The sequence below is a fragment of the Raphanus sativus genome, chromosome 9 (genome assembly GCF_000801105.2).
Source record: "Raphanus sativus cultivar WK10039 chromosome 9, ASM80110v3, whole genome shotgun sequence".
Lineage (NCBI taxonomy): Eukaryota > Viridiplantae > Streptophyta > Magnoliopsida > Brassicales > Brassicaceae > Raphanus > Raphanus sativus.
The window spans coordinates 11,471,422-11,497,422 of NC_079519.1; the positions used below are offsets into that span (position 1 = coordinate 11,471,422).

At 31.4% G+C, this 26,001-nt stretch overlaps 2 protein-coding genes across 2 annotated transcripts; one reads left to right on the forward strand and one right to left on the reverse strand.

Annotated features, from left to right (window-relative positions):
* Nucleotides 1-2,597: 2,597 nt before the first annotated feature.
* On the reverse strand, nt 2,598-6,582 carry LOC108826685 (uncharacterized). The gene is made up of 4 exons (XM_018600065.2): nt 5,521-6,582; nt 4,728-5,171; nt 4,302-4,361; nt 2,598-4,225 (listed from the first exon to the last, which is right to left on the reverse strand). The coding sequence occupies exons 1-4, from the start codon at nt 6,473-6,475 to the stop codon at nt 2,817-2,819; spliced, it is 2,868 nt and encodes a 955-aa protein (XP_018455567.2). The 5' UTR covers nt 6,476-6,582; the 3' UTR covers nt 2,598-2,816.
* Nucleotides 6,583-12,405: 5,823 nt separating this feature from the next.
* Nucleotides 12,406-15,154, forward strand: LOC130500045 (uncharacterized). Its single transcript, XM_056994743.1, has 6 exons — nt 12,406-12,535; nt 12,724-12,854; nt 14,098-14,485; nt 14,629-14,753; nt 14,854-14,973; nt 15,053-15,154. Exons 1-6 carry the CDS (start codon nt 12,406-12,408, stop codon nt 15,152-15,154), a joined length of 996 nt encoding a protein of 331 aa, XP_056850723.1.
* Nucleotides 15,155-26,001: the final 10,847 nt, after the last annotated feature.

Below are 26,001 nucleotides of genomic sequence, written 5' to 3' on the forward strand. Positions count from 1 at the left end.
CTGTCCAGCATAGAAGAACAAAGCACATTCAAATCAAGTATCACTTTGTTAGAGAATCTGTAAGAAATGGAGACATCAAGCTGGAATATTGTAAGAGTGAAGAGCAGCTGGCCGATACATTAACTAAGGCATTGGGAGGACAGACTTTTGAAAGGTTTCGTGCTCAACTTGGTTTGAGGAACAAAAAGGCAAGAGGGAGTGTTGAATGATGCCTATTTGTTCTCAAACCACAAAACATAAACGTGTGAAAATAAGAGTAACACGTGAAGCTGTTGTTTAGTTATGTAAAAGTCAAAGACTCATAAGTCTAAGTCAATAATAAGGATGTATGGAGAAAGATCTAGAGTGTTCTGTTCTCTGTATAAATATATGTAATAGCCAGTATTGTGTAATAAGCAAGAAAAATATCATTTCTCTACTTCATCTTTCTCTCTCTGCTACTACTGTCTCTCTCATACGTTCTAAACACAAAACACTTCTCTGTTTTTCTTTTCTTTGAACAAGATCAAAAACAGAACAAAAGAAACATGAAGAAAACCTGCAATTTTCTGCAGTTTGCAACAAAATGTCAGTTCTTAAAATGGTTTTTGTTTACTTAAAGATCATTTTTTTTTATCATCAAGTTTTGATTCTCCAAAAATTAGAAAACTAGTTTTGCAAAAACTATATCTATAACCAATTAAGATTTTCACAAAAAAAACTTTCCTATAAAATAAAGAAACTAGTTTCTAGATGTTTGCAAGAAAAAAATGCAAAAGAAAATTAAAATCCATGTTTCGGATTACGAGCGTGTGGCAGAAGCCTCTTAAATGTATAGATTTTCCAACTTCTTCTTAAGTAAATTTTATTTTATTATTTATATTATGCTTCTGTTTTGGTAAAATATTATTTACTCAAGTAAAAAAATAATATATATTTCTTTTTTTAATAATTTTTAATATATTAATACATTTTACTGGGAAAATATAAACTTCAATATATTTTATCAGCATTTTGTTGTATTGTATTAAAATAAATCATTTCAGTTTATAGAAAAACAGTAATTTCGAAGAAAAATAATTTCAAACTAAAATACACAAATCAAAAACCATACTAAAACTCAAAACTAAAAATCAAAAATCAAAAAAAAAAAAAAAAAACCAAAAACTACTGAAACAATCATCACTGTTTTATTAAACATAACAAAATAAATAATTCTTTTTAGTAATCTTAAGGGAGTTTTTACAAAATATAAATTATAAGAAATCATGAACTAAATACATATGTAGAAATATACATTTGTATATGTAGGAATATACATTAATAGTATTAGATAATATTATTATTAGATATGGTAACTTAGAATTTGAAAGAAAATATTAAAAAATGGTAACTATTGACACTCAAACCATACCTCATCAGACATCTTAGATAACTAAGTACGTTTTAGTTATTTGATTTGTACTCCTAATGGTAAAAGTGGATTATGCATTGCAAGATAAGCGGTATAACTACGATGCGGTTCGTAACCGTTATAAAAATGTATAGATATATAGTATATATAGATATTTTTTTAACTTTTAACTGCGGTGTGGTGCAGGATAGATTGTAAGTACGGTTTGATTTTAATATTTACAATATTTAATTCATAAATGGAAAAGACTGTTTTTTAACATGTGAACGGTGACTAAATTTCTTTTCTACTCCCACCCCTTTCCGCATGTTACATTCACAGCCAATATTCTAAAGCTTCAAATGTTACAATCCGTCATGCATCGTACTGCAGTTACAGTAACAATTTTTTACATATTTCATATATCTATATATTTTTATAACTATTAAGAACTGTAATCGCAGTTGAACTTATTATCACGTACCGCTCAATCCCAATTACCATATGGAGCCTAACAATGTGGTTTTGTATAATGTTGGAAATTTCTGACAATAAAAAATCTAGGAAAACATTTCTCTTTTCTCATATTTGGGTACTATCCGTTAACATGTGTGATGTGGCGATGGTGGATTGAGACAGCTGATAGAAAACAGCCGCCATTTTTGTTTAACACAATGTATGTTGCTTCTCCCGACACACACCCTCACTTCTCATCAGTCAGCAATCAAATATCTCAGTTACAAAAAAAAAAAAAAAAAAGACAATCAAATATCTTATTCCTCCTTTTGTTTTTTTTTTGTAACAGTTATTCCTCCTTTTGTTTCTTTTAAAAATATATACTCGAATTAAAAATATATATATTAACCCTTTTATGGTTGCAGGAACAGAGACGAAGCAATCATAAATAAAGACAGATATGCGACCGAAGCCCCCAATTTGGTTGGAATAATCTTTCGTAACTGCAAGAATTAACCTGTAATGTGTTTTGGTGATGGCGGGGTTCATAGGTTCAGGGGTTTTGGACTGTTGCTTTTCTAACAGGTGTAATCTTGAAGCCATTCTCTTGAAACGGTTTATGATAAATAAATATAATCGTTGTCAAAAAAAAAAAAATATATATATATAATCAACTTTTTTTTCTTTTTTTTGAACTTAATATAATCAACTTTCAAAGAAAAAACAAGAAAACTATATATTAAGCTACAATTGCTTCTGTTTTTGCATATCATGAGTCCAGCGAAAATATTAGATAATATCCGCTGCTAACTACAACTCACTACCATCTCTCAAAATATTCGAAACGAAACGTTGCTCGCGCCAACGAAACTTCTCCAGTTTCAAAATTGGTAAATTATTAAAAAGGGGCAAAGTTTTCTAGGCTCATGGTCAAAACCTACAAGTTGATCTAAGTTGCCAACACTCATATGTGAAATAAGAAATATAATTAAAACGATGTACTGGTAGACTGAACCTGAAGCAGGTGGTGGAAGCAATCGGCTGCGGTTGGTCGATTCTCTTGGTTCGGCTCCAAACACTTCCCTTGAAGTTCCCTCAACATCTTTGGCACATCACTCAGTCCGCAAGTCTTTATCATATAACCTACTCCCCACACATCCACTTTCACCCCATGCAACCCTCTCTCCATCTCCGGAGCCAGCCTCCCATGCTCCTCTTCCTCGTCCATAGCGTAGTGCGGGTTAAGCTGTGGGGACTCAGCCGCTTCGTTAAACCCGCAAACGAACCATTCCGCATCCGATGTTGGTGTTGCCGTTTCAGCGCTTCTCATGACATTTTCCCATCGCATGTCACGATGCATGAACGATAGGTCGTGAAGCGCAACAAGCGCTCTCGTCACACACATCAGAGACTCGATAAGCTGGTCAACGTTACATGGTTTGACTCTTATTCCACGTGGCTTAAAACTCAATGATAGTTCCTTCTCTCTTGCACTATCCAAACACTCCGCGTGTGGAACTCTTTGGTCGAGAAAATCGTAGATTCCTTTCACCACACTCCATTTTCTCTTGCTTGAGAAATACTTAGTCACCGTGTTAGGGGTTATCTCGGTCACGAAATCTCCATGACTAATTCTCTCGAAGTCGTTGTAACATAAATGCCTCATAGTGCACCGATCTGCAAGCAAAGGTAAAAGAGAAGCGAGACGGTAACAAGGAACCAAGGCCTTGATTCGATCCGACGGTGAAGAGACGTCGAATGAATAAAGATCAGTGCCGACCACTCGACCGTTCGAAGAACGGGTCAAAGCGCAGAACGTTACGGCGAACCCTATTGCGTGGTAACCAAGAATGTAAGGAAGATCGTCGTACGACCAAAGAATCTTTTCGACCAATAGAGAAGAAGGAACAGCTGCACCTTCGCGTACCTTATCAGACTCTTCTCCTCTCCATAATCCGAATCCTTTTACGTATCCCACAACGTTTGGCCACTGATCTTGAGCGTTTTCAACAAACGAAGACGAATCCGGTTTACGCAAAACCACCACATCGCAAAACTTTGAAACCATCCGGTTAACGCAGTCATCCCAAAGAGGGATCAGCGAGTCTCTGTTGGAGATGACGAAATTAGGGCTTAAGCGGGACATTATGGGGCTGATGATATCATATGTGATTGCTCTACAATCTAGAAGCTCCGTTGTGGAAGTGGAGAAGAAGAGCTCTTTCCCCGGCGGCAAGTCTTTGTAGACGTCTCTCCGGATAGGAAACCGCAGATTTTCTGGCGGAGGTTCTTGAAGGTATCGTGCTAGCTCAAATAAGCTCGGAGGATTTGCCGCCGGCACACGCAAGCTACTCAAGTAATGCTCTGATGGGTCTTGGAACTCCAATGTTGATATTGCTGCATATGCATTTGTTCACTCGTTAATAATACAAATCTAACGACCTTTAAACTATAAGATTAGAAAAAGACTTGCATTTGTAAATTGGCACTGCGAGTGGAAGCTGAGCTCGATCAATCGAATTTGCCATATTGACTGAAAGAAATAATAACATACAAAGATTAGAGAGTTAGTTGCACACACACAAAAAAATAAAATTGGAATGTGCACTGAATTTCCTCTTTAACGTTCTATATTTCTTTTTACTTAAGTTTTATTAATCAAACCAACGTGCCACGTTATCTGCAAATTTCTCTTGAATTATGTACATTTGTCTCTATAAGATTATTCTTAACATTTTCGCGCTCTACTGGATAAGTTTACAGAGAGGTTCAGTGGATTATATCCTCGATCCATAATATTTCCTCGCTCTATAAGATTATAGAAAAGATTCATTGGATTGGTTTCCCTCTTCAATTAGTTTTATAGTTCAACCACAAGATTAATGCATGTGTGTGTTACCTGAAGGTGAAGGAGTAGAGGATGAAGTTGACTTTTGTCTTCCAAAGACTTTAAGGTGTTGACCAGAGATGAATTTATCCAAAGAGAATCCTCTAAGAGGTCCATCTTCAAAAGATTCCATTGTACACGCCACCATGGAATCATCCAAGTAGGTGAGCTCGTCTGCATTCAAGAAACTCGACCCACTAACCCTAATTCTCCCATAATCAACCTCTCCTTCTTCAGCCCACAAGTTAACCGATTCCTCCCAGGTTAACCGTATTTTCCCAATACGACGAAGATCTTTTAAAGATGAAGACGAAGAAGAAGGAATCGTCTCGCAAGAAGGATTGAAGTATAGTGACCTATTAGAGAATAAACCTGATCCTCTACCAATGTTGTGTGAATACGGATATTGTGAATGATCATCCCCAGCTATCGATAATGCTAGTCTCTTCCCTCTTCCTAAAAAGTACATAATTAATTTTTCTCAAGCATTATAAAAATAACGAAAATTCATAATTCTAAACAGATTCAACTTCCTTCATTTTTAAGCTCCCGCATTTATCAAAACTAATATTTTAAGATATAAACACAAATTATATTAATAATTAATTTGAAATGAGACTTTCTAGTTAGTTATTGATATAATTTATGAGAAACTTCATTTCAGGAACTTTTGAAAATGATAGCAAGATGACTAAAACAAATAAAAAATGCATAAGCCGTATGCTATAATGTGACTATCAAGTAACTATGCACTCTAGCTAGTAAATAAATTAAAATAGTAAATAATTAATAAATAAGATTTTACCGATGGAAGTGATTCGGTTATTATCAACATCATCGTCTCTTGAAGTCATGAACGGTGGAGGAAGAATAGGAGGAAGCGTCTCAACAGACGGAGGTACATCCGCCGGAGCTCCACCACTACTACGTTTAATAGTAGGAGCTCTGGCACGTGGACCCATGAAAAGTGCCAGTTCTTGGTACACTTCTTCGTCGAAAGAAGCGGGAAGTCGATGTTGTTTCCTCTCGTAAGGAGAGAGCCTGAAGTAACTCTTACCATATTTCTCCCTATCTCCTCCTTTCTCCCACTCGTTCACTTTCCTAAACTCACCAAGCATGTTGTCCCATTTCGTGCCGGCGATTTTTGAATCCCGGTTTACACCGTTCCGGTTTAGGAACTCGGCTACTTCCCTGTCTTTCTCAGCTCGTGTTTTCCCTCTTCCCTCGCCAGACCCGGATCCGGAACCAGGCCCGGTTTCTTGTTTTCGGTACTGGATTCTCCAAGCTTTTGCTAGCCATAGCATCTCGTGTGGCTTCCATACAGGGCTCACATATTTCCCTTTTCTGAATTTATGTTGGAACGACTCCGTTTCCAGTTGCTGTTTCTCGGTGTTAATAGCTTCTTGTTCCAGCGGTGAAGATGCGGCGGTCTCAGTGGAAGAGGCGGCTAAAACGGCGGTGGAAGGGGACGGTAGTGAAGAGATTGTGGCAGCAGTTAGTACGGTGGAAGCTGACGGCAAGGCTTTCCATTGAGGTGGAGAAAGACCACTGGAAGAGCTGAAACGTGGTCGTTTGGGGATGACCGGAGCTCCGGGGGGAGAAGATACGGTGGCTATGAAGATCGGAGAAGGGTAGAAAGATTGGTGATGGTGGTGGATGGGTGATGGGATTGGTTCTTGGTGATCATGGGAAGAATCTTTAGGCGAGGAGATTTGATTCGGTGATGGTTTTGTAGCATCTCCTTTTGTTGTCTCACCCATTTCAAGAAACACTCAAATTAAAGAGTGGATTAAATATATCCCAATATGAGTTTTTATTATTAAAAAGAGAGAGAAGGGAGCAAGACGAGACGGAGAATCTATTTTGTTTGATTTTTTTAGACTCAGGATGGTTTAGTTTATCTGGCTTTGGGGGTTTATGAAGAGTGATGAGTCAGCCGACTATTAGGGTTTCTTTTTAGCTTTTTGGTGGGCTTTGCCTTTTGCAGAGAAATGAAACGAGTGGCGATGTTAGAACAACCTCATTTGGAAATTCTGGCAATGTGAGTATCTTGTACCAAAAATAAAATAACTAACAATATAAAAAATGAGTGGGTTCTCAAATATTACAACTCTACCCAAAAGTATTTCAAATAAAATTTCTTTTAAAACAAAATATATTTGAAAACTAATACTATTTTTCATAAGATAGTCTATAACATGAGTGTTGAATAACAGTTGAATCACTATGATGAAATGTTGAAAAATGAAATTTGATGATAGATTATTTGGTGTTGAAAAGATTCAACATATCGAATAAGAAGAAAGCGGAGATCACCGACGACACATATCACTTTCTAATGATTTTTTTATATTTTCATATTTTTACGTATTTAAAATCAATAATTTCATTCTAAATTAAAATTTATATTTATTTTTTATACAAAAATTTCTCATTTTAAATTTTATATAAGTAAAGATTAGGTTTGTTTGATTTGAATATAGAAAAAAAAATTGTTAATTAGTAAAATAGGATGTTGAATCTTACTCCATATGTTTTATATTAAATGTCACTTTAGCTCATTTTTCTTGTTTCATAAAGAATGTCATTCTACAATACCAATGCAATTTATACAATCTTCTGGCTCAAAATTAGTTGTAAAATGCATTGATTTTATAAATAAATCTATTTATCTAAAATACTATTGGTTAGATATGTGACATTAATGAAAATATAAATGCATTTTAATCAGTTTCTTAATATAAGTGAAAAATGTATGAGTGACACTTTTTATGAAATGGAAAAAGTATTAAACAAAACTAGTGTAGTATGTAAAAAGTTAGATGTGTGATGAATGATGAGGTGAACAAAAAGATTATGTAGAATGGCAAAAGATGAACAGTAGAATGTTGAATTTTGAAACTAATGTTAAAATACTATTGGTTAGATATGTGATAGTAATGAAAATATAAATGCATTTTAATGAGTTTCTTAATATAAGTGAAAAATGTACGAGTGACACTTTTTATGAAACGAAAAGAATATTAAACAAAACTATGTAAAAAGTTAAATGTGTGATGAATGATGAGGTGAACAAAAAAGATGACGTAGAATGGCAAAAGATGAACAGTAGAATGTTGAATTTTGAAACTAATGTGCATAGTTAAGTAAACATAATTTTAAATGCAAATATTCAGTTAATTAGAGTAGGTATCCCTTCGAAGCTTTAACTCTGTTGTTGAATATTTTTAAGGATGAATGATTTAATTATGACAAAAATAGGATAAATCAATATACAATAAAAATATTCATTAATTAAAAATGAAATGATTACATTACTTGAAACCTTGAACCATTATCATAGTTTACCTCTTAAATTCTAAATCCTAAGTTATAATCACTAAATCCAAACCTAAATATAAAAATAAAAAGTATTTAAATTTTTAACTAATGCTATTTTAGAGTAAAAATCTCTTTTATGTATTTTGAACAGAAAATATTTTAATACTATTATAGGACTTTTCTTTGTAAATAACCTAATATGCGACATTGTAAATAAGCACCTCATTTATCACTCTCTAAGTACCTCACTGTATTTATGTGTTTAAATGACAAGGAAATCAAGAAAGTTCTACCAAGTTATATAAAAATATCCCAATTCTTAGTTTCTCTTCCTTTCTATGTTTTCTATAAGCCATAATAAGCTTTTGTTTCACCCAAAAAGACCAGACTGAAAAAGCCAAATTGGCCTTAAATCTTTGACTGTTTATGTTTTTATTTACAAATGAGCTATAACTTTTAGTTTCTTAATACATCAATACTTATTGATTTTGGAAATAATTTAAATTTCATTTCATCGGTAAAAAGATACATTCGTTAATTACATAAAATAGTTTTCCCAAAATATGCATTTTGAAACAATATAAATACAGATATAAAATGTTATAGCTTATTAATTCATACAAAAATATAAAATACTTGATCGAGTTTTGTAATTTTTTTAACCTTTTGACTTTAGTTCGCAAATTGTTTACAACAGTATTCAAATATTTAAATGTTGTCAAATGAAAGATGAAACAAATGTATTATTACATTCACACTTTCTAAAACATAAACTGTAGATTTTTCTATTTCAAATGGAGTTTTGTATTTTATCTCACATGAACTTAAACTCAAAGTTACGTTTGAAAACAATCGGTTCTGAACCTATCTACAAAGAAAAACCAAGGGCTTACAAATTTATATGACCGACAGTACATACAATAGTTTCAAGAAATATACACTATTTTAGTGAACACGCATTCAGGTAATTTATGTTTTATCTAATCTATATAAATGTATGTAGCATTTATTTGTGATGGATATTTACAGTCATTAATCTTTTTTTGCAGCATTACAGTCATTAACCAACCAAAGCATAATTTGTTTAAATATAAAAAAGAGATGCCTGTGGAACCTGGCGCAAATATATACTACTGAGTTTTTTCTTAACATTGATGTTTGATGTTTGATTTTGACAACTAGAAAAGGGTCAGAAGTCCATCATCATTGTCCTTAAGACTGCAAACGCGGCTTAAGAATTAATTTCCCAGCTTTTATTATTTTGTTTTGGCATGTTATTTTAACAAAGTTTTTAATACTCCTATTTCTTTTGCCCCAATTTTAATCTTTAATTTTTTTTTTGTTTTGGCGAATTCAACGGTAAAAAAACTTTTAAAAGAGAAAAGAATATCGGAGAAAAAAGGACTGAGAGTGTGTGTTTTGTGCGATAAAAGGGAGAGAGGAAGAGATGTGGACACATCGGTTCCATGCTTCTGCTCCATTGACTCTCATGCCAGTTTTACCTTTTCCGAGCTCTTTTAACTTAAATTATTAATTTTTTATCAAATTGTAGCATTACTAAAAATACTTTAGTATTCAATATATTTGTTACTATAAATAGTTACAACATGTATAGTTTACCTTATATTATTGTGTTGTCCAGCTCAACCCCACTAAACAAAGCAATTAAACGGGAAAAAATTAACTATACATCAAATCATTATTAATTTTGTGTACGGCGTTGTCCAAGATCCAATATTGTGGATCTCAGATTCTTTTGTTTTATTTTGTAGACAAGCATCTAGCGTATACGAATATATAACGAAAATGAAAGTATTCCAAAAATAAAATAATCAAATGTAATAACTTGTGCGAATATAATCTTAATTCATAATACATTGAATTTTTTAGTATTTTATCAATTCAATAAAAGAATTAAAGCAAAAAACTTTAACGTGCCAAAAACTAAATTCAACCAAATCAAAGCATGAATTAGTTACCCAATTCTCAATCTTCATTCATTGGTGATTAGATTGTCACAGTGTAACATATAAATTTAATACAAAAAAATATTTGGTTGATCGTGCCTCAATCCTGGTTATTCCATAAACACGTATTTTCAGAATCGAGGGTGAAGTTTGGAGTGTGAAGATGAAATCATTGCTGGAAAAATTATCCCCTTGATTCGACCTATATGCGAGTACATGTGACTATGCCCCATCTCAATGTTGACTTTCCAAACTCGAGTTTGTTCTGTTGGAATTTTTTTTTTTTTTTTTTTGACTAAAATTCTGTTGGAATTTTACTAATTTACTACAAGTAAATCTATCGATAATCTTATAACTTGAATATGGTAAGGCCTTGAGGGAAATGTAATGGGGTAAAACATAGGAGTACGATGTCTTAAATAACAAACCGTTAAAACACACAGAAAAACAAGTGAAAAATGATGGGCACGATCACCAAACCATAAAAACTCATATCTCTATGCTATATCTCCAAATTTAAAATTTAAAACCCTAGTCTCTCCTTCTCTCTCTCCCTCTCTCCCTATATATGCTTTTCTCTCTCTAGGTCGGCTGCTGCTCACCTAATTAACAGACCATACACAAGCACCTTCTATCATCACTTTTTTGTCACGAAAATTTCAATGTGTTATACACAAAATTAATTGATTGTTTCCCCAAAAGGGCACATACACATGCTGATGCCTCATCAATGGAGGTAAAATTAGCTTTTCTTGTTTTAACATTTCTAGAAATGATTTGTCTTTGTTTCCACATCTATTTATAGGGAGGCATCACTTTCTTAGTTCTATCTTCGAGGGTTGACACTATATCAACATTTTCTTATCAATTTCTTTCTATATTATTCGGAGTGTAGATTAATCTCGGCTTTAAATCATATACACATATTACAAACAGCACCTTAGGGTGTTACCAAAAAAAAAAACAGCACCTTAGGAAAGTGAAAAGAAGAAAAAGTGGTGGAGAAAATCTATACGCCTGCTTTCTGGAGAATATTTAATCACGACTATATAATATGCATGCTTATGAAATGATAACATTAATAGCTAGAGTTGTCTTAGAAAAAAAACCATTATAGCTATAGATAGAGATTGCTTTGCCTCGCTTATAGGCATATAAATTTAGTTTTAAAAAAATTATTGAAAATTACTCATTTTTAAAAGACATCGTGGAGTCAATACCCCACGAAAGTAAATTTGTGTCACTAGTCTTTTTTTTCACAAAATGCAAGCGCTATCTTTCAAAATTGGCAAGCTAATGACAAGAATACAAACTAATAGATTAACAGCATAGCTTCAGATGTCATTAAACGGTAAGCTAATAGCAATGATCCTGATTTTTTGTTTAATAACAAGGAATTTCTTCACTTTGTTGCTTTTTAAAACTTTTTCTATGTCGTTTGCAAACCGTTTTATCTTCATAATTTTCAGTTGTGTGTATTTGTGAGTTGGCGCATAGAAAAAATAGAAAAAATATTGTCTCAGATGATTTCAAGATTAAAAAATTCTATGGATTATTAGAGACATGAAGATAAAAAAAAGGATTCAAATAAAGATGATCTGAGCTAGAATGGTGTCTTCATGGGTTGTTAGAGATTGATAGAGAGATAATATCTTCATTCCATCAAATGACTCAATCCCTCTAATGGTCACTAGTCACATGATTGTTTAAATGACAAAAGTAAACAGCGAATAAAAATCTCTCCTACGGCATGTATCCATCCTAATACTATGAGAAATGGACTCAGTCCCTCCAATGAGCCCAAATCAACTGATTTTTTAGATGGAAAATATAAGGGGGGTGTATTCAACTGAGAGTTTCAGGTGATTTGCATTAAAATGACAAATCCACTGTTATTCAAACATGAATTTTAAAAACTCATTTAAAATCCACTGTTATTGAACTTGACATTTCGTAAAGTACTCTGAAATCCACTGTTATTGAAAATATTTTAAGTTGTGAGATTTTAAAGTTTTGAGGTGATTTTAGGGTGTTTGGGTGGAGTTTCTTAGTTAAAAAAAATAAAACTCAAATCCCATTGTTTTAGGTGATATTCTAGAGTAGTTTAACAAAAATCACCTAAATCTCTACAACTTATTAAAATCATCTAAAACTCCATTAAAAAACAAATCACATCAAATGCTAAATTGAATACATCCCCCTAAGCATCAAAATAAAACAAGAAATCATCTCAAATCTCTATAGCGTATATCCACGATGAAATTTCTAATTTTAACCGCTCTAGCATTTTGAAAAGGAAGTCGTAAAAAAAGAAAGCTTTTCGGATCTCGTGTCCTCTCGACTGTCTTTAACGGTTCTTTCGTCATAATAGGTATAACTTGGATTTTGTTTGTTGAAGAACTATGTCTGGTTGGTTTGTTGATGTCGTTAAGACAAAGAAACTAAAGGGAGAGAAAACCCCTACTCGAACTTGGCCGCTGCGAATGAGAACACAAACCCGATGGTACGAAGAAGAAGAATCTATGTCACTCTGTTAGTTGGTGTAATTAGGATGACTATTTCGTTTTTGATTGAAATAAATGGTAGTGATTGATGTTTAGTGAGTAACTGGACTAAAACTAGTCTGATGTGTATCCTTTTTCCCATTGTATGACTGTGGCAGAATTTTAACCCTCTGCTCAATAGCTTAGAGATCTCATTAATTGAATTGGAAAAACTAGTTAATGCTAGAGAACAAGAAAAGGGAGAGTGGACGAAGGCGTTAGACATGAGAGAACAAGATGGAGATGCGGAGAACAAGATGAAGGCGTTAGACATGAGAATCACTGCATTGGAAGCTTATGTCGAGAAAGTAGGTGAAGACATGAGAATCTTCGATCTCATCACTCATTTGTTAAATCTTTAATTGCAGCTTCAAGCAGGTCTTGACCTCGTTTGAGACTTTGGGGTTTGGGGTTTAAAAGTGTAAAATGTATATAACTTAAGAAGTTTGGGGTTTGCGGTTTTGTTTTAATGTTAAACAAGTTTGAGACATTGGGTTTTGGGGTTTAGAAGTGTAAAATGTATATAACTTAAGAAGTTTGGGATTTGGGGTTTGAGGTTTAGGATATAAACATGTATCGTATCTATATCGTCGTAACTCCAAAATGCGGGTCGCCTTTAAATCGTCGTAAAGACCTGTCGTCCCAAAACAATAGTAATTTACCTTCTACATTACGAAGGTTTGTAAAGACACAGATCGTCCCTAATTCGTAGTAACTTTACTTCTACATTACAACGACAATTACTTCTAAAAATATGCACAACTTTCTCATTCAAAGATGCACAATAACAAAAAAAACTATAAAATAGTTTAGAAAGTTGAAGGCAGTGCACCGTCACCAGAGTAGTTCTTATCAACTATGCATAGCTTTTATTTAGTTACAAAAGTCGAGAAAATACTATGCGGGGTTGATAAGAACGGTTCAGGTGACAATGAACTCCCTTCAGTTTTCTTTTTAAAATAGAACCTACATCTAATTTATAACGATTTCAAAAATGAGGGTCGTCTCAAAATTGTTGTAATGACGAAAATGCGCTTCGTCCCAAAATCGATGTAATGTCCAAAAACGTGCGTCGTCCCAATCACGTCGTAAATTTACATCTAGTTTACGACGAATCTTAATTTCTAAAAACACTGGTCGTCCTAAAATCGTCGTAATTTACTTCTGTTTTATGATGAAACCTTATTTCTAAAAACACGGGTCGTCCTAAAATCGTCGTAATTTGCTTCTGTTTTACGAATATACCAAAAAACTATATATATCTGAAACCAGCGATCCGACACGATGGCCCATCTCTCTCTCTCTCTCTCTCTCTCTCTCTCTCTCTCTAGGTACGAATCTTTTTTTAGTTTAGGTGATTTGTTTATAGGATTGAATTAGATTAAGTTTGAGTTAGTTTAAGTGGTTAGTTTAGAACTGAATTAGATTAGACTTGAGTTAGATTAAGTAGTTAGTTTATTGAATTAGTTTTTATTAATTTTGTTTGTTCAAATAATAATATAAATCAGTTTGTTTTGTAAACATATTCATCGATATGTCTGCTCTTGGTAGAAAGAGAACATACCCACTTATGGGAATATATTCTTCGGTGGGCAGTATGATCCGTCATCTTCTAGCTCGGGAACTGCAACCGACCAAGATTTTGTCCCTGAGAACCAATTTCATGGAAGATCACCGCGGACGACGTTTCAGCAGTCCATGCCTTTTCCCCCATCGTTTATACCTCCTCCTCCACCGTATGTTACTCCTCCACAACACCCACAGCTTCCTCCGCAGCCTCAGCCACCTCTTCCAGATGCTGTCCCACCTCCTCTTGCTGGTGCTACTCCATCACCTGCTGCTGCTCCGGGATGTCTACATCCCGATTTGATGGTGCCATCGGATGCTCCGTATGCTAAATTTACGGTCGAGGATCTCCTCCAGATGCCCGATCGCGAAGGTTTACCCATCATCGACCCCGATCAGCCACCAAACACTTATTGGTAATTTTTAATATATTTGTAATTATTTAATATTTAGTTTATATATATTCATTTATATAGTCAATTATATATCAAATTTAATTTTTCGTCAATTTTTCAGGTTTAAGACGGACAATTGCCTTGCATGATCCGTTTCAGACCATCAAATCATATTTTCCTGAGGCGAATCCGAATTGGAGTCTTATACTGGAATACATCCTGAGGACTTGGTTCAAGTATTTTGCAGTATGTTTTAGTTCTAAAGTTTATTTTATCTCTTTTATTTTCTAATTTATTTTATTACCATTATTAATAACTTCTTTTCATCATAAATTGCGTCAACGAGCAAGGGAAGAATGGGTTCAACGAAAAGGCAATGCTCCTCCTTAAGAACAACGTTTCCGACTGCCAAGAGAAGTGGAAGTATCATGGAGATGCTGCAAAACCCACTTTCATCAGCTTGAAGGTTTGGACAGACCTGAAGACCTACTGGATTACGCGCATAATGAGAACGCGCATAATTAATCTTAACTTTGGTTGTATAGGCGGAGGAGGAAGGAGAACCACCATCACTTGCCCGACTTTACAAGAAGACGCACCAAAATGTGGACATTCGTGGATGCTCGGGCAGAAAGGATCCACATTAATGTGGAGGCTCGGATCTAGGAGGTCCAGACCCAGTTGTCGCAACAAAATTCAGATGGCGCACCAGTTCAGTTGTCAACCGTAGAACATGACAAATTTTTTGAACATGTAATATATTTTTATATATAATTAATTCTAATATGTTTTAATTTTATATACATTAATTTTAATACTAACATATAATCAAATAAATTAATTAATTATAATAATTGTTCCGAAGAAAAGGGGACGGATGGTCGGGATCGGTTCTGTGAATGATGTTCCTAGAGCGAGAGCAGGTCACACTGCTGCAAGGCACGAAAATGCTCAGCTACGGGCAGATTTGACGACAGCCAACACCGTCATAGAAGAGAACATGACCCAGATTATGGCCATGGCAACGATGTTTGATCTCATGGCGGAGTCAAACCCGAAGCTTGAGCATATGTGGCAGGAGATTCGTCCGACCATAAACCCGCCCAACCGGACTTCAGAAAGGAGGAGGAATTAGAGTGAGCACCGTAGTTTTTTTTTCTCGGTTTGTATGAATATTATAATATTTTAATATATTAGATTTTTATTTTTAATTTTCAAAGTTTAATAATTTTTTAAATTTTATGAATTTTACATTAAAACAAAAATAATTCTTTTCAAAAAATAATAAAAAATCACTACCGACGTAAACTGGTCATAAATATTATGACTAGTATACAACGAATATGATTGTAAATGATTCGTAAATATTATGACCTATTAACATCGACATTGATGCAAAATTACTTGTAATTATTTACGACACTTCTACGACCCTTTAACGATGATATGTTACGACCATTTGACGACTTGTTAGTAGACATAACTTTATATCTATTTTATGACGAAATTGTTTACGACGATACAAAGACTTATTCCTGTCATCGTAACTTTACGACGATTAAAACGTTACGACGAGCTACTAACGACAATTCTGTAATCGACGAGAAATCGTCGTTAAAATATAGATTTAACTTAATGTTATTGTTTTGTTTCTTAATTAAGAATAATTTTTGTTTTTTGAAGTTTTCTCTGTTTTAAAGCTATTTTAGTGTTTTTGGATATGCATATTATTCTTGAGGACATTTTTGGAACCACTTTTAGACTCTTCAATACAGATATCCTTGTTTAATTAAATAGTTTCTTTTATAAAATTCAAAAAAAAACAAAGACTAAACCATTGTTAAAGTATTAATATTTTTATTATTAAGAAATTAAAGTGGATGCCTCCATCATTGTAAGTGCTTTTAGAGAAGCCCCAACGAACATATATTGATAGTATCTGATCTATTAAAAATTAAAAATTATGAAAAAGGAAAGAAAAGTTTAACAGTATCTTAAGCTGTCGCATTTTAGATACTTTTTGAAGAGAGAATGTACAGTTGATCAAAACAAAACAGAAAAATAAAAATTAAATTGAAAACTGAATTATTATTGAAATATTATATTGTTACCACTAAAAACTCCAAACTCCAAGCGGATTTCACTAAAAACTCCGAAATTAAATTGAAAACTGAATTATTACTAAATTGAAGGTGTTCTTACAGATTTCTAAATTCGGGTATCTAACGACGTCAAAAAAATGGTATCTAGCTGATTTCAATAAAGGGGATTTCAAGATGCGAGAAATCATATGAGAGAAATCAAGAGGTAATGTGATATATTTATTTCATTGTTGCCATGACTGATATTAGAGTTTTATTGCACATTCATTAGTGATTTAACTAATCACATTCATCAATCTCCTATATATTAAATGAAAAACATTTAAAAGTTATAATCTGTAATTTGTACTAATTAAAAAAGTGCCATGATGTGTTGTCACTTAATTATCATATCAATTAATCTGATGTGACAGCGTCATATTCAATTGAAAAATAATGTTGGTCCAAAATATATGTAGTGATTTTGTTAAAGATATATTAAAATTGTACTTAGTCTAAGTGTATTATTTATATTTTCGTGAGTAATAAATATATTCGACTAAATTAGAAGATTGTCTTAAATAAAAGCTATGAAATTACATAAAATGATTAACATATATATCACAATTAATGATTATGAATAATAATGATTTGATAACAGTTTTTCATCCTCCATAATTTTTGTTTAATTTTATATTATTAATAGAAATTAAAAAATTAAATTAATCATATAATAAAAACATTTATATTTTTTCTTATATGTTATATTTTGAATTTTTAAAAACAACTATGAATTACTAAAATGAAAAAGTCTGACATTGAAAATCTTGTGATCAGTGGTAACATTTTTTAGTTCAGTCTGCCGGTTTTAATGGGACTGTAACAATTTTTTGATAATTAACTAAATGAGCCACTTACATAGTATGTGTTTTGGTTTAATAATTATTGCATACCCAAAATAGATATGAACCATCAAATTTTGTTACAATAAAAATATAGGGTTATGCAAAAATACCAATCCAAATAACCGAATCAAATCCAATCCGGAAAAATATTACATAATTTTAACTAAAATTGGTTAGATATCCGAATGGGTTCAAAATTTTGGTTGAACACAATACCAGAATATTTAGGTTCCCAGTATATTCGAATCATATTTATATACTTAAATATATTAATTATTTTAAAATTTAATATCTAAAAGCATATACAAAATGCATAAGATGCTTTGAATTGTCCAAAATACTTAGAAGTATATAAAATAGTTAAAAATACATGTTTAAAATAGCTAAATGATACTCAAAATATCAAACTATTTAAAACATCTATTGATTTTTTTGAGCAAAAACATCTATTGATTTTTATCCAAATATTTAAGTTAAATCAATTTTATGTTAAGTTTAAGTATCTCGGCATACATTTTTCAAATTTATATCTTATATTATTTTTATTTTGAGAAATTTAAAATATATATGAACTTCAATTTTAAAAAATAAATAAATAGGTTATCTGAACCTAAACCCAAACCAAACCTGCAAAAGATCAAAACAAATCCGCAAAGATCTAAACCAAACAAAACCTAATCGAACCAAATTGTACGTAATCAAATATATAAAAAAGTTTATTGATAACTAAATGTGTATTATTTATAATTTTAAATAAAACATATTTTGGAAAAAAAAAACTCAGCGTCCTGCACGGATTATCATCTAGTACATATTACAATAAAGAAAATTATCTAATTTGTGTAGATCTGATGAGGCTGCAAGGGAGTGTATTTCTGAAACTATTTTTTAAAAAGTTGAATTGGATTCAATTTGATCTTTCATATCGATTTGAGATCTTACATCATTTGATATTTTGAAAACGAATGGGTCCAAATAGTTCCTTACAAGCCCAAATCGCCGGCTCAGAGTGTTATACATGACGAAGTCAAGCAGTCTTCCGTGTCGAGGAATGAGGAAGATGAGATGCTCGATCAAGCAAGAGGTTAAGCAAATAGTTTAAAAGTTTTTCTTTCTGTGGTCTACAAGTACGAGGCCCACCAACACAAACACTGAGACATTTCTTGGTTCAGGAAATGATCCATAAAGAAAAGAGAATATTCATAATTCTGAGCAGTGAAAAAAAAATGGTTTCAAAAAATATTTCCTATGACCATTCTCCAATGAGAAAATACAATTTTATATTGAAAAGAAATCCTCAACTTTCTAGTTTTGATTTTTCTTTTATATTTTGCTCTTGAAACACAATAAGAGAGACGTGAAAGACAATTGAATTGTGAAGAAAGTACAACTTAGTTTAGAAGGTAATTATTGATTAATCAGTTTTTTTATTGGGAAAATTGCCAAAACGGAACAAAAATTCAACATTGTTGTCCCTATAGTATAAAATCATCATTTAGTTGTCCTTTTAGTATAATTTCTTTTATAATACCAAAACTAACCTTTGATTAATCTAATTAAACACATTAAACTAATATAATTTAAAATAATAATAATTAAAAACGTTTAAAAAGGGAAAATAAAAATAAAACTTTTAATTTTTAATAAAAATAAACTTTGTAAAACTTAATAAAAATAAAAATAATTTCTTTTTTTTATAAAAACGTTAAATCAACCTAATAAAAAACAGTTTACAAAGAGTTTAAAATGTATGTAAACTTTTTAATTTTATCAAAAATTTTAATAAATATAAAAAAAATTTAAAATGTATTTCTATAAAGTTTGTTTGAACTTTTTATTAAAAACTTTTTGTAAAGTTTTATTTTTATTTTTATAAAGTTTACAAATTTTATAAAGTTTGTCTAAAGTTTTTATTAAACACATTAAACTAAAAGAATTTTTAAAAAATTAATTAAAAAGTTTTTAGAAAGGGAAAATAAAATAAAACTTTTAATTTTTTTTAATAAAAATAAAATTTGTAAAAATAAAAATAATTTACAATTTTTTTTAATAAAAACGTTAAATAAACTTATTAAAAACATTTTACAAAGTTTATTTTAATAAAAAGTTTAAAACATTTTAATAAAACTTTAATTAAATAAAAAATTTAAACTTTATTAAAATAAAAATAAATTTTTATAAAAAATTTTAGTAAAAACTTTAAACTAACTTTATTAAAAAATATTTACAAAGTTTTATTTTTATAAAAAGTTTAAAATGTTTGTAACCTTTTTAATTTTATCAAACTTTTTAATAAAAATAAAACTTTTAAAAATGTTTTTAATAAAAATAAATTTGTAAACTTTAATAAAATAAAAATAAAACTTTACAAAAAAAATTGCACCTTATTCCAAAACACCACATGTTGTATAGATATGTATCATATAGAAAAAGAGTTTATGAAAAAATCAAAAGAAAAACTATGGAAAACCATAGATTAATGAAGAAGACAAGGGAAAATCATTTTTTAAAAAATATTTGACCAGTAAAATCGAAAATAATACGTTTTAGGAAGTTAGAATATTTTTAGGAGATTTTTAGAATATTTCCTTAACTGGAACTTTCATTAATTTTCGCAAAAATCAGGTAATTTTATCCGTAGAAGGCGCCTTCTAAAAGTTTAGAAGATTGACAAAAATCCAGAACACGCTTTCTACTTTTAGTAGACGTAAGAGTACATTTTAGAAAACACATTCCGCAAAATTTAGAATACTTAATAAAAGTAGAAGATGCATCCGGACGAAAAGTAGATAGCTTTAGGATTAGTAGAATGTGCATTCCACTTATTTAGAAATTTAGTAAATAGTAGAATGTACGTTCTAAAAATAGTAGATGAACGTGTTTATTTTAGAAATCGTTTTCTACTATATCATTTTTCGTAGAAGGCACATTCTACCTTTAGTAGAACGTATTTTCAATTTTTTATTTATAAACATTTTGAAGAAGAAAAAAATACCAGCTTGTGTATATATGTGTTTTATTAATTGTTTGTATTTTTAATATTTTTTTGATTCACAAAACTATTTATTTCATTAGTTTTCAGAAATACAAAGGGTAAAAAAGAGAAAAATTGGACAAAAAAAAATTTATACCAAAGGGACAACACCTTTGTTTTTTTTTCTCTATTGGCAATTTTCCCTTTTTTATTCACTATCATATTAAATAACATAGAACGAATATATATGATTTAATCGTGTTTGGGCTTTTTTGTCCTCTACACGCTGAAGCAGAGGGAGTAATATGGGCTTTGCAGGAGGTACTGAAGACGGGGAACAGGGAAGTACGTTTTGAGCTGGACTGTGAACAACTTGTCAAACTGATAAGCAAGGAGGAGGACTGGCCATCAATGGCTGCAGAACTTGATGAAATCAAAGGACTGTCTAAGGCATATACAGAGATATCTTTTATCCATATCCCGCGATCGTTGAATGTCCGTGCGGACCGCCTGGCTAAAGGTGGAAGATCACGTGTCCTTAGCACCCCATACGTCGACTGCGTTGCTCCAAGCTGGCTCCAGAGCCCGGCTGATCAATCCAACGCAAACTAGTTTATGGTTCTTATGTTTCTTTCGATGTCAAAAAAAAAAAAAAAAAAAAAATCGTGTTTGCATTTTACAAGAGCTCCCGCCTCTTTTCTAACTTTTAGGCAACATTTATACATTAACAATAATGGGAAAACGATGGGAAGCTTTATTTCGATCCAAAAAATTGCAATTGTACCAAATACAACATGAACAAATGATCAATACTAAAAATGATCTAAATTTGACTATAATTCAAAAACCTATCGAAACTTTTTTAAATGTATCAAAATCTAGATTAACCATAAAAAAGTTAGTCAACCATTAAAGAAAATAAATGATGTCGACTTGATTTCATCTTTTTTTAAAAAATATGTTCACTCCGGGATTCGAATTCGTGCATTGATACACTTTAAAAGAAACACTCTAACAACTAGACTAAAGTAACCTTTTGATACATTATTACAAATTTCAAATTATATATACTAATATACTTCTTCATCTTTTCCAATTAAAACTTTGGTGATAACTGTTTCTGATTTGTATAAATAAAGTTAACATGTTTTTTAATTATCAAATCTATAATGATTTTATGCTATAAATATAAATAATAAAATATTTTAAATTATACAAAATTAAATATACTTAAAATTCTGAAATATTTATAAAAATTATATAAGTAATTTTAATATTCTAAAACTTGAATGGTAAATTTTTTCTTTTTCAAAATTAATATAATATACTATACATTTTATGTTTTTATATATTTTAGTTATTGTTTAATGTGTCTAATATTTTGAGCAAAACATTTCATTGAAAGAAAGGTATAAGGCCTTTTAACACAACCAACATTTTTAACAAAATATTACAAGTATATTATATTAGTTTTTTAAAATAAAAATTTTAAATTTGAGTTTTAAAAAAATTAAAATATTTTTAAAGAAAAATTTATAAATGTTTTCAAAATTTTAAGTATATTTAATTTTGTATAATTAAAATATTTTATTATTTATATTATAGTATAACATAAGTTTATTAAAGATATGATAATTCTAAAAATCGTGTTAATGTATTTTATACAAATCATAAATAATTATGACTGGCAGAGTATTATATCTGTCAAAATCGATTTGATCATATTCTCCGTCATATGGCTGGCGGAGTATTATATCTGTTAGATTTCTGGTTAGTAAATGACTAATTAAAAGGGTGGGATCGGGATCATCTATCTCTGTATAGAATGATCCCTGGCTTCCAACATCTCGTCCATGACCAGGAAATAAAAACCAACATAACAGTTACTCAGATCTTATAGTTGACTCTCTCATTGATTCAGCTTCGCGAACTTGGAACTCGCATGCAATTCGGGATTTGGTGGATTAAAATGTAAAAATAATAGAAAGTATACCACTGAGGATAACTCATATGGTGGATAGAGATGGATGACATTTACAAAAAATAGGGAATACATTGTCATATCAGGTTACCAAGTAGAACTGGTTTACACAGACGGGGAAAAACTACCAGTAGTGTTTGGACCCACATTTGATATACTGAAAGCGTTCTGCTGGAAAGTACCAAAGATTAAGCATTTCTTATGGCAATTGGTGTCAGGGTGTACATCAATTAAAAAAATCTGCAAGCGAGAAGGCTACAAGGGGATATATGTTGTGCCAGATGTGGAGCTTCAGAGAAATCGATAAACCATGTGTTTTTCGAATGCCCTCCATCTCTCATAGATACCATTAAATGCAGTTATTTTTCCCACTAGTTATCTCTTCACAAATATGGATCATCTATTCTGGAGAGTTCACCTGAAAATGGATGATCATCAATTTGCATGAATTCTATGGTACATTTGGAAATGAATGAATAATAAGGTTTTCAGTAATCTTGACGTTGATCCCAAGGAAACACTCAAATTTGCGGAAACAAAATCAACACTTTAGCCTGAAGCACAAGTGTTGAACACACAAAAGACATCACAACATGTAAAGGTTTTGAATCTACCGTCAATTTCAGGACAAGGTTGGTATAGTACTCTAAAAGGCTTTGACAGTTTGATGGGGGCACGAAATGTTAGGGCTAATCTATCCCTCTTCACGCGGAGGTGAAAGCGCTACATTGGGCAATGGAGTATATGAGGAATTTGCGTCAGTTTCGGGTCACGTTTGCAACATATTGTTCTCAGTTGGTGAAGATGGTTTCAGAATCAGAAGAATAACCAGCTTTTGCAAGTTATTTGGAAGATATCAAGACCGTGCAAGAAAGTTTCCTCAGCTCATTGATCATTCATGTACAACGAACGCATAATTTGAAAAGGGATAGTCTAGTACGAAATGTCAGAAAACAACCGTTTTTGTCGTTCACATGGATGCGGAGTTATTGGTGTCGTTTACAGATTCAGTATTAGTCTGTTTAAGTTGATGACAGAAAAAGAAATAATTATGACCAAAGTTTTAATTGGAGAAGATGAAGAAGTATATATAATTTCAAATTTCTAACAATATATCAAACATTTACTTTAATCTAGTGGTTAGAGTGTCTGTTTTGAAGGATTCGAGTCTTAGAATGAGCATATTTAAAAACGGACTTAATCAAAACAGCGTTGTTTTATTTTTTATAAGTTAACTAACTTTTGTTACCGCCAATGTAGTTTTTGACATGTTTTAAAAAGTTCAAGTATTTTTTTTTTAATTATAGTTGAATTTAGGTCGTATTATACACTGATCGTTTGTTCATGTCATATTTGGCCAACCGAAATTGTTTGGGTTGAAATAGATGCTTTTAGAAAAATCATGGGCCCATACAAAAATTTCATGGGTATGCTCTCAAAACCAGCTCTGCTATGAATTCAAAATGGTCGCAAAGAAAACAAAGCAAACACAATTAAGGAGCACACATTTCAAATTAAGCCCTTATTTTATTGCGAAACTACCATATAAACCTGACATAGCCCATGCCCAAAGTCTAATGTCTCCAAAGTACAAACGGACCAGACCACCTACCTCGTTCTTTCACATTCGTCGTTTTTAATGTTTTCGTAACCTAAATGCATAGCAAAACAAAGAGACAAATGCAAAACCCTATTGAGCGCTTTTCTTTTGATCAATAACAATCACAATTACATTTTCACTACTTTGCCCACCCAAAGCCAACGCACTCCTTGAAGGATTCAGTTCTAATGATTTTGAAGTAAGTGAATTTCATTATCAAGATAATGAGACAAAGTGATACAACTAGCTTTGAAAAATCAGAATTTATGAATCTAGGATAAGCTAATCAAAGCAGAGGTCTATGAATCCCCCAAAAACAGCCACAGACAAGTAAGGTTTAATCTAACCGTAAGGCATTGATTAAAGTTTAATCTAAAACTAATTCTAGTTTCATGCTACCATTGGTTTTAGGTATCTATTCCCTGCCAATATGGAGTGTAACACACATTTAGGAACATTATGCTAAATATAAAGCCCACTATTTATTCTGAATTTTCCATTTTGAAATAAAACTTAAATTTGGTTTATAATGATCACGACTTGAGATTAAAAAAAAAGTAATATGTTTTTTTAAAAAAGTAATATTTTTTAGCTAAATGTAAAAAAATATACATCCTCCGTTTAGTTGTAAGATGTTTGATTTGATGCTCCGTCCACTACTAAAACTCGACAACCAGCTGCTTCAACCCTCGCAAGCTCGTGTTGTCTATTAGGTTGCATCATATTCAACTCCATAACTTAAAACAGAAACTCCAATTTTCTCAAAAGCTCTGATATGAGCTAAAACATACTACTCAAACTCAGTTTAGAAATGCTCTTAGTAATTAAAATATTCATTTATTTGGATAAAATTAGTTAGATGAAAAAGTGTAACTAAAATATTTAGTTAGTTTAATTTATATTATGTTTTAAAAACTTTTAACTATAGTTTAAATATATTCATTATAATAAATAATTAAATTATGTGATTAAGATTTTTGTATTAATAAATTAAAATTAAATGGTGAAAATCAGTTTTTTGAGGTTGATTTGGAAAGAACCACTGCATATTGGGAAATTGGAATTCTAAGTGTCTTTCTTAAGTAATTTCTGGTTTTAAAAAATGAATTTTAAATTTTATTTTTTTCATCTGAAATGTTACTAAGTCGGAGCTTGGGGTGGCAACACGTGTCACGATCAATCAAAACTCAATGTTGTATTAATTCTCGAATTTAATGGGTTTTATGTGTTTACTACGGTCTAAATACATCTTCTCCAAAAAATGTATACAAAACTTAGGGAAAGTGACAGTTGTGCAACAATTCTCGTTCAGTCAACTGTCAATAGAAATCCAACGGTTTCACCGGTGACGAACGATTCTGATCAATGTCAGTTAGAAACCGAATAGCCTTCTTTAATCTGACACCGTTATGGAAACTAACTTGGTTCATGCATCTTCATTAACATTCACATTAATACATATTCTCTATTTCTCACAGGATCTCACATTCAGTGAATCTCTTCATTCATTTTTTTGTGTTAATCCTCCACTAGATTTTGACCCGCGCTTTTGAAGCGCAGGATATTTTACGATGAAAAATTTCACTAATAATTTAACAAATATTTTGGTAATTTTTAAAGAATGTGTATTTAAAATATTTTTGCATTTAAATCAGTATTTTTAAATTCAACCCGATTGTAATTATACCGGTTAATCCGGAGATCTGACAATTCAATTTATGTTTGTAAAATATTCATATTAAAAATCACTAAAACCCGAAACTAACCGATTGAACTGATGGATGACCGATATATAATCTAATTGGATTTAAATTGTAATAGTTTCATAATTTGTAATCTTATAATCGAAATTTTAAAGTTCACTATTTTGAAATTTATGAAATTATGACGTTTCTACAAAAATTTAAAGAGAAAATGATAGATATAAAATAATTAAGATTAATTATTGTATTA

What these genes read in the sequence shown, in the direction of transcription:
- LOC108826685 (XM_018600065.2), bottom strand. Translation starts at nt 6,475, where the DNA reads ATGGGTGAGACAACAAAAGGAGATGCTACAAAACCATCACCGAATCAA. An exon ending in TAACCGAATCACTTCCATCG is followed by an intron (nt 5,172 to 5,520) that starts GTAAAATCTTAT and finishes TGTACTTTTTAG; the next exon opens with GAAGAGGGAAGAGACTAGCA. An exon ending in CGCAGTGCCAATTTACAAAT is followed by an intron (nt 4,226 to 4,301) that starts GCAAGTCTTTTT and finishes ATGCATATGCAG; the next exon opens with CAATATCAACATTGGAGTTC.
- LOC130500045 (XM_056994743.1), top strand. Translation starts at nt 12,406, where the DNA reads ATGTCTGGTTGGTTTGTTGATGTCGTTAAGACAAAGAAACTAAAGGGA. An exon ending in AGAAGAATCTATGTCACTCT is followed by an intron (nt 12,536 to 12,723) that starts GTTAGTTGGTGT and finishes TGGAAAAACTAG; the next exon opens with TTAATGCTAGAGAACAAGAA. An exon ending in TGGAAGCTTATGTCGAGAAA is followed by an intron (nt 12,855 to 14,097) that starts GTAGGTGAAGAC and finishes TGCTCTTGGTAG; the next exon opens with AAAGAGAACATACCCACTTA.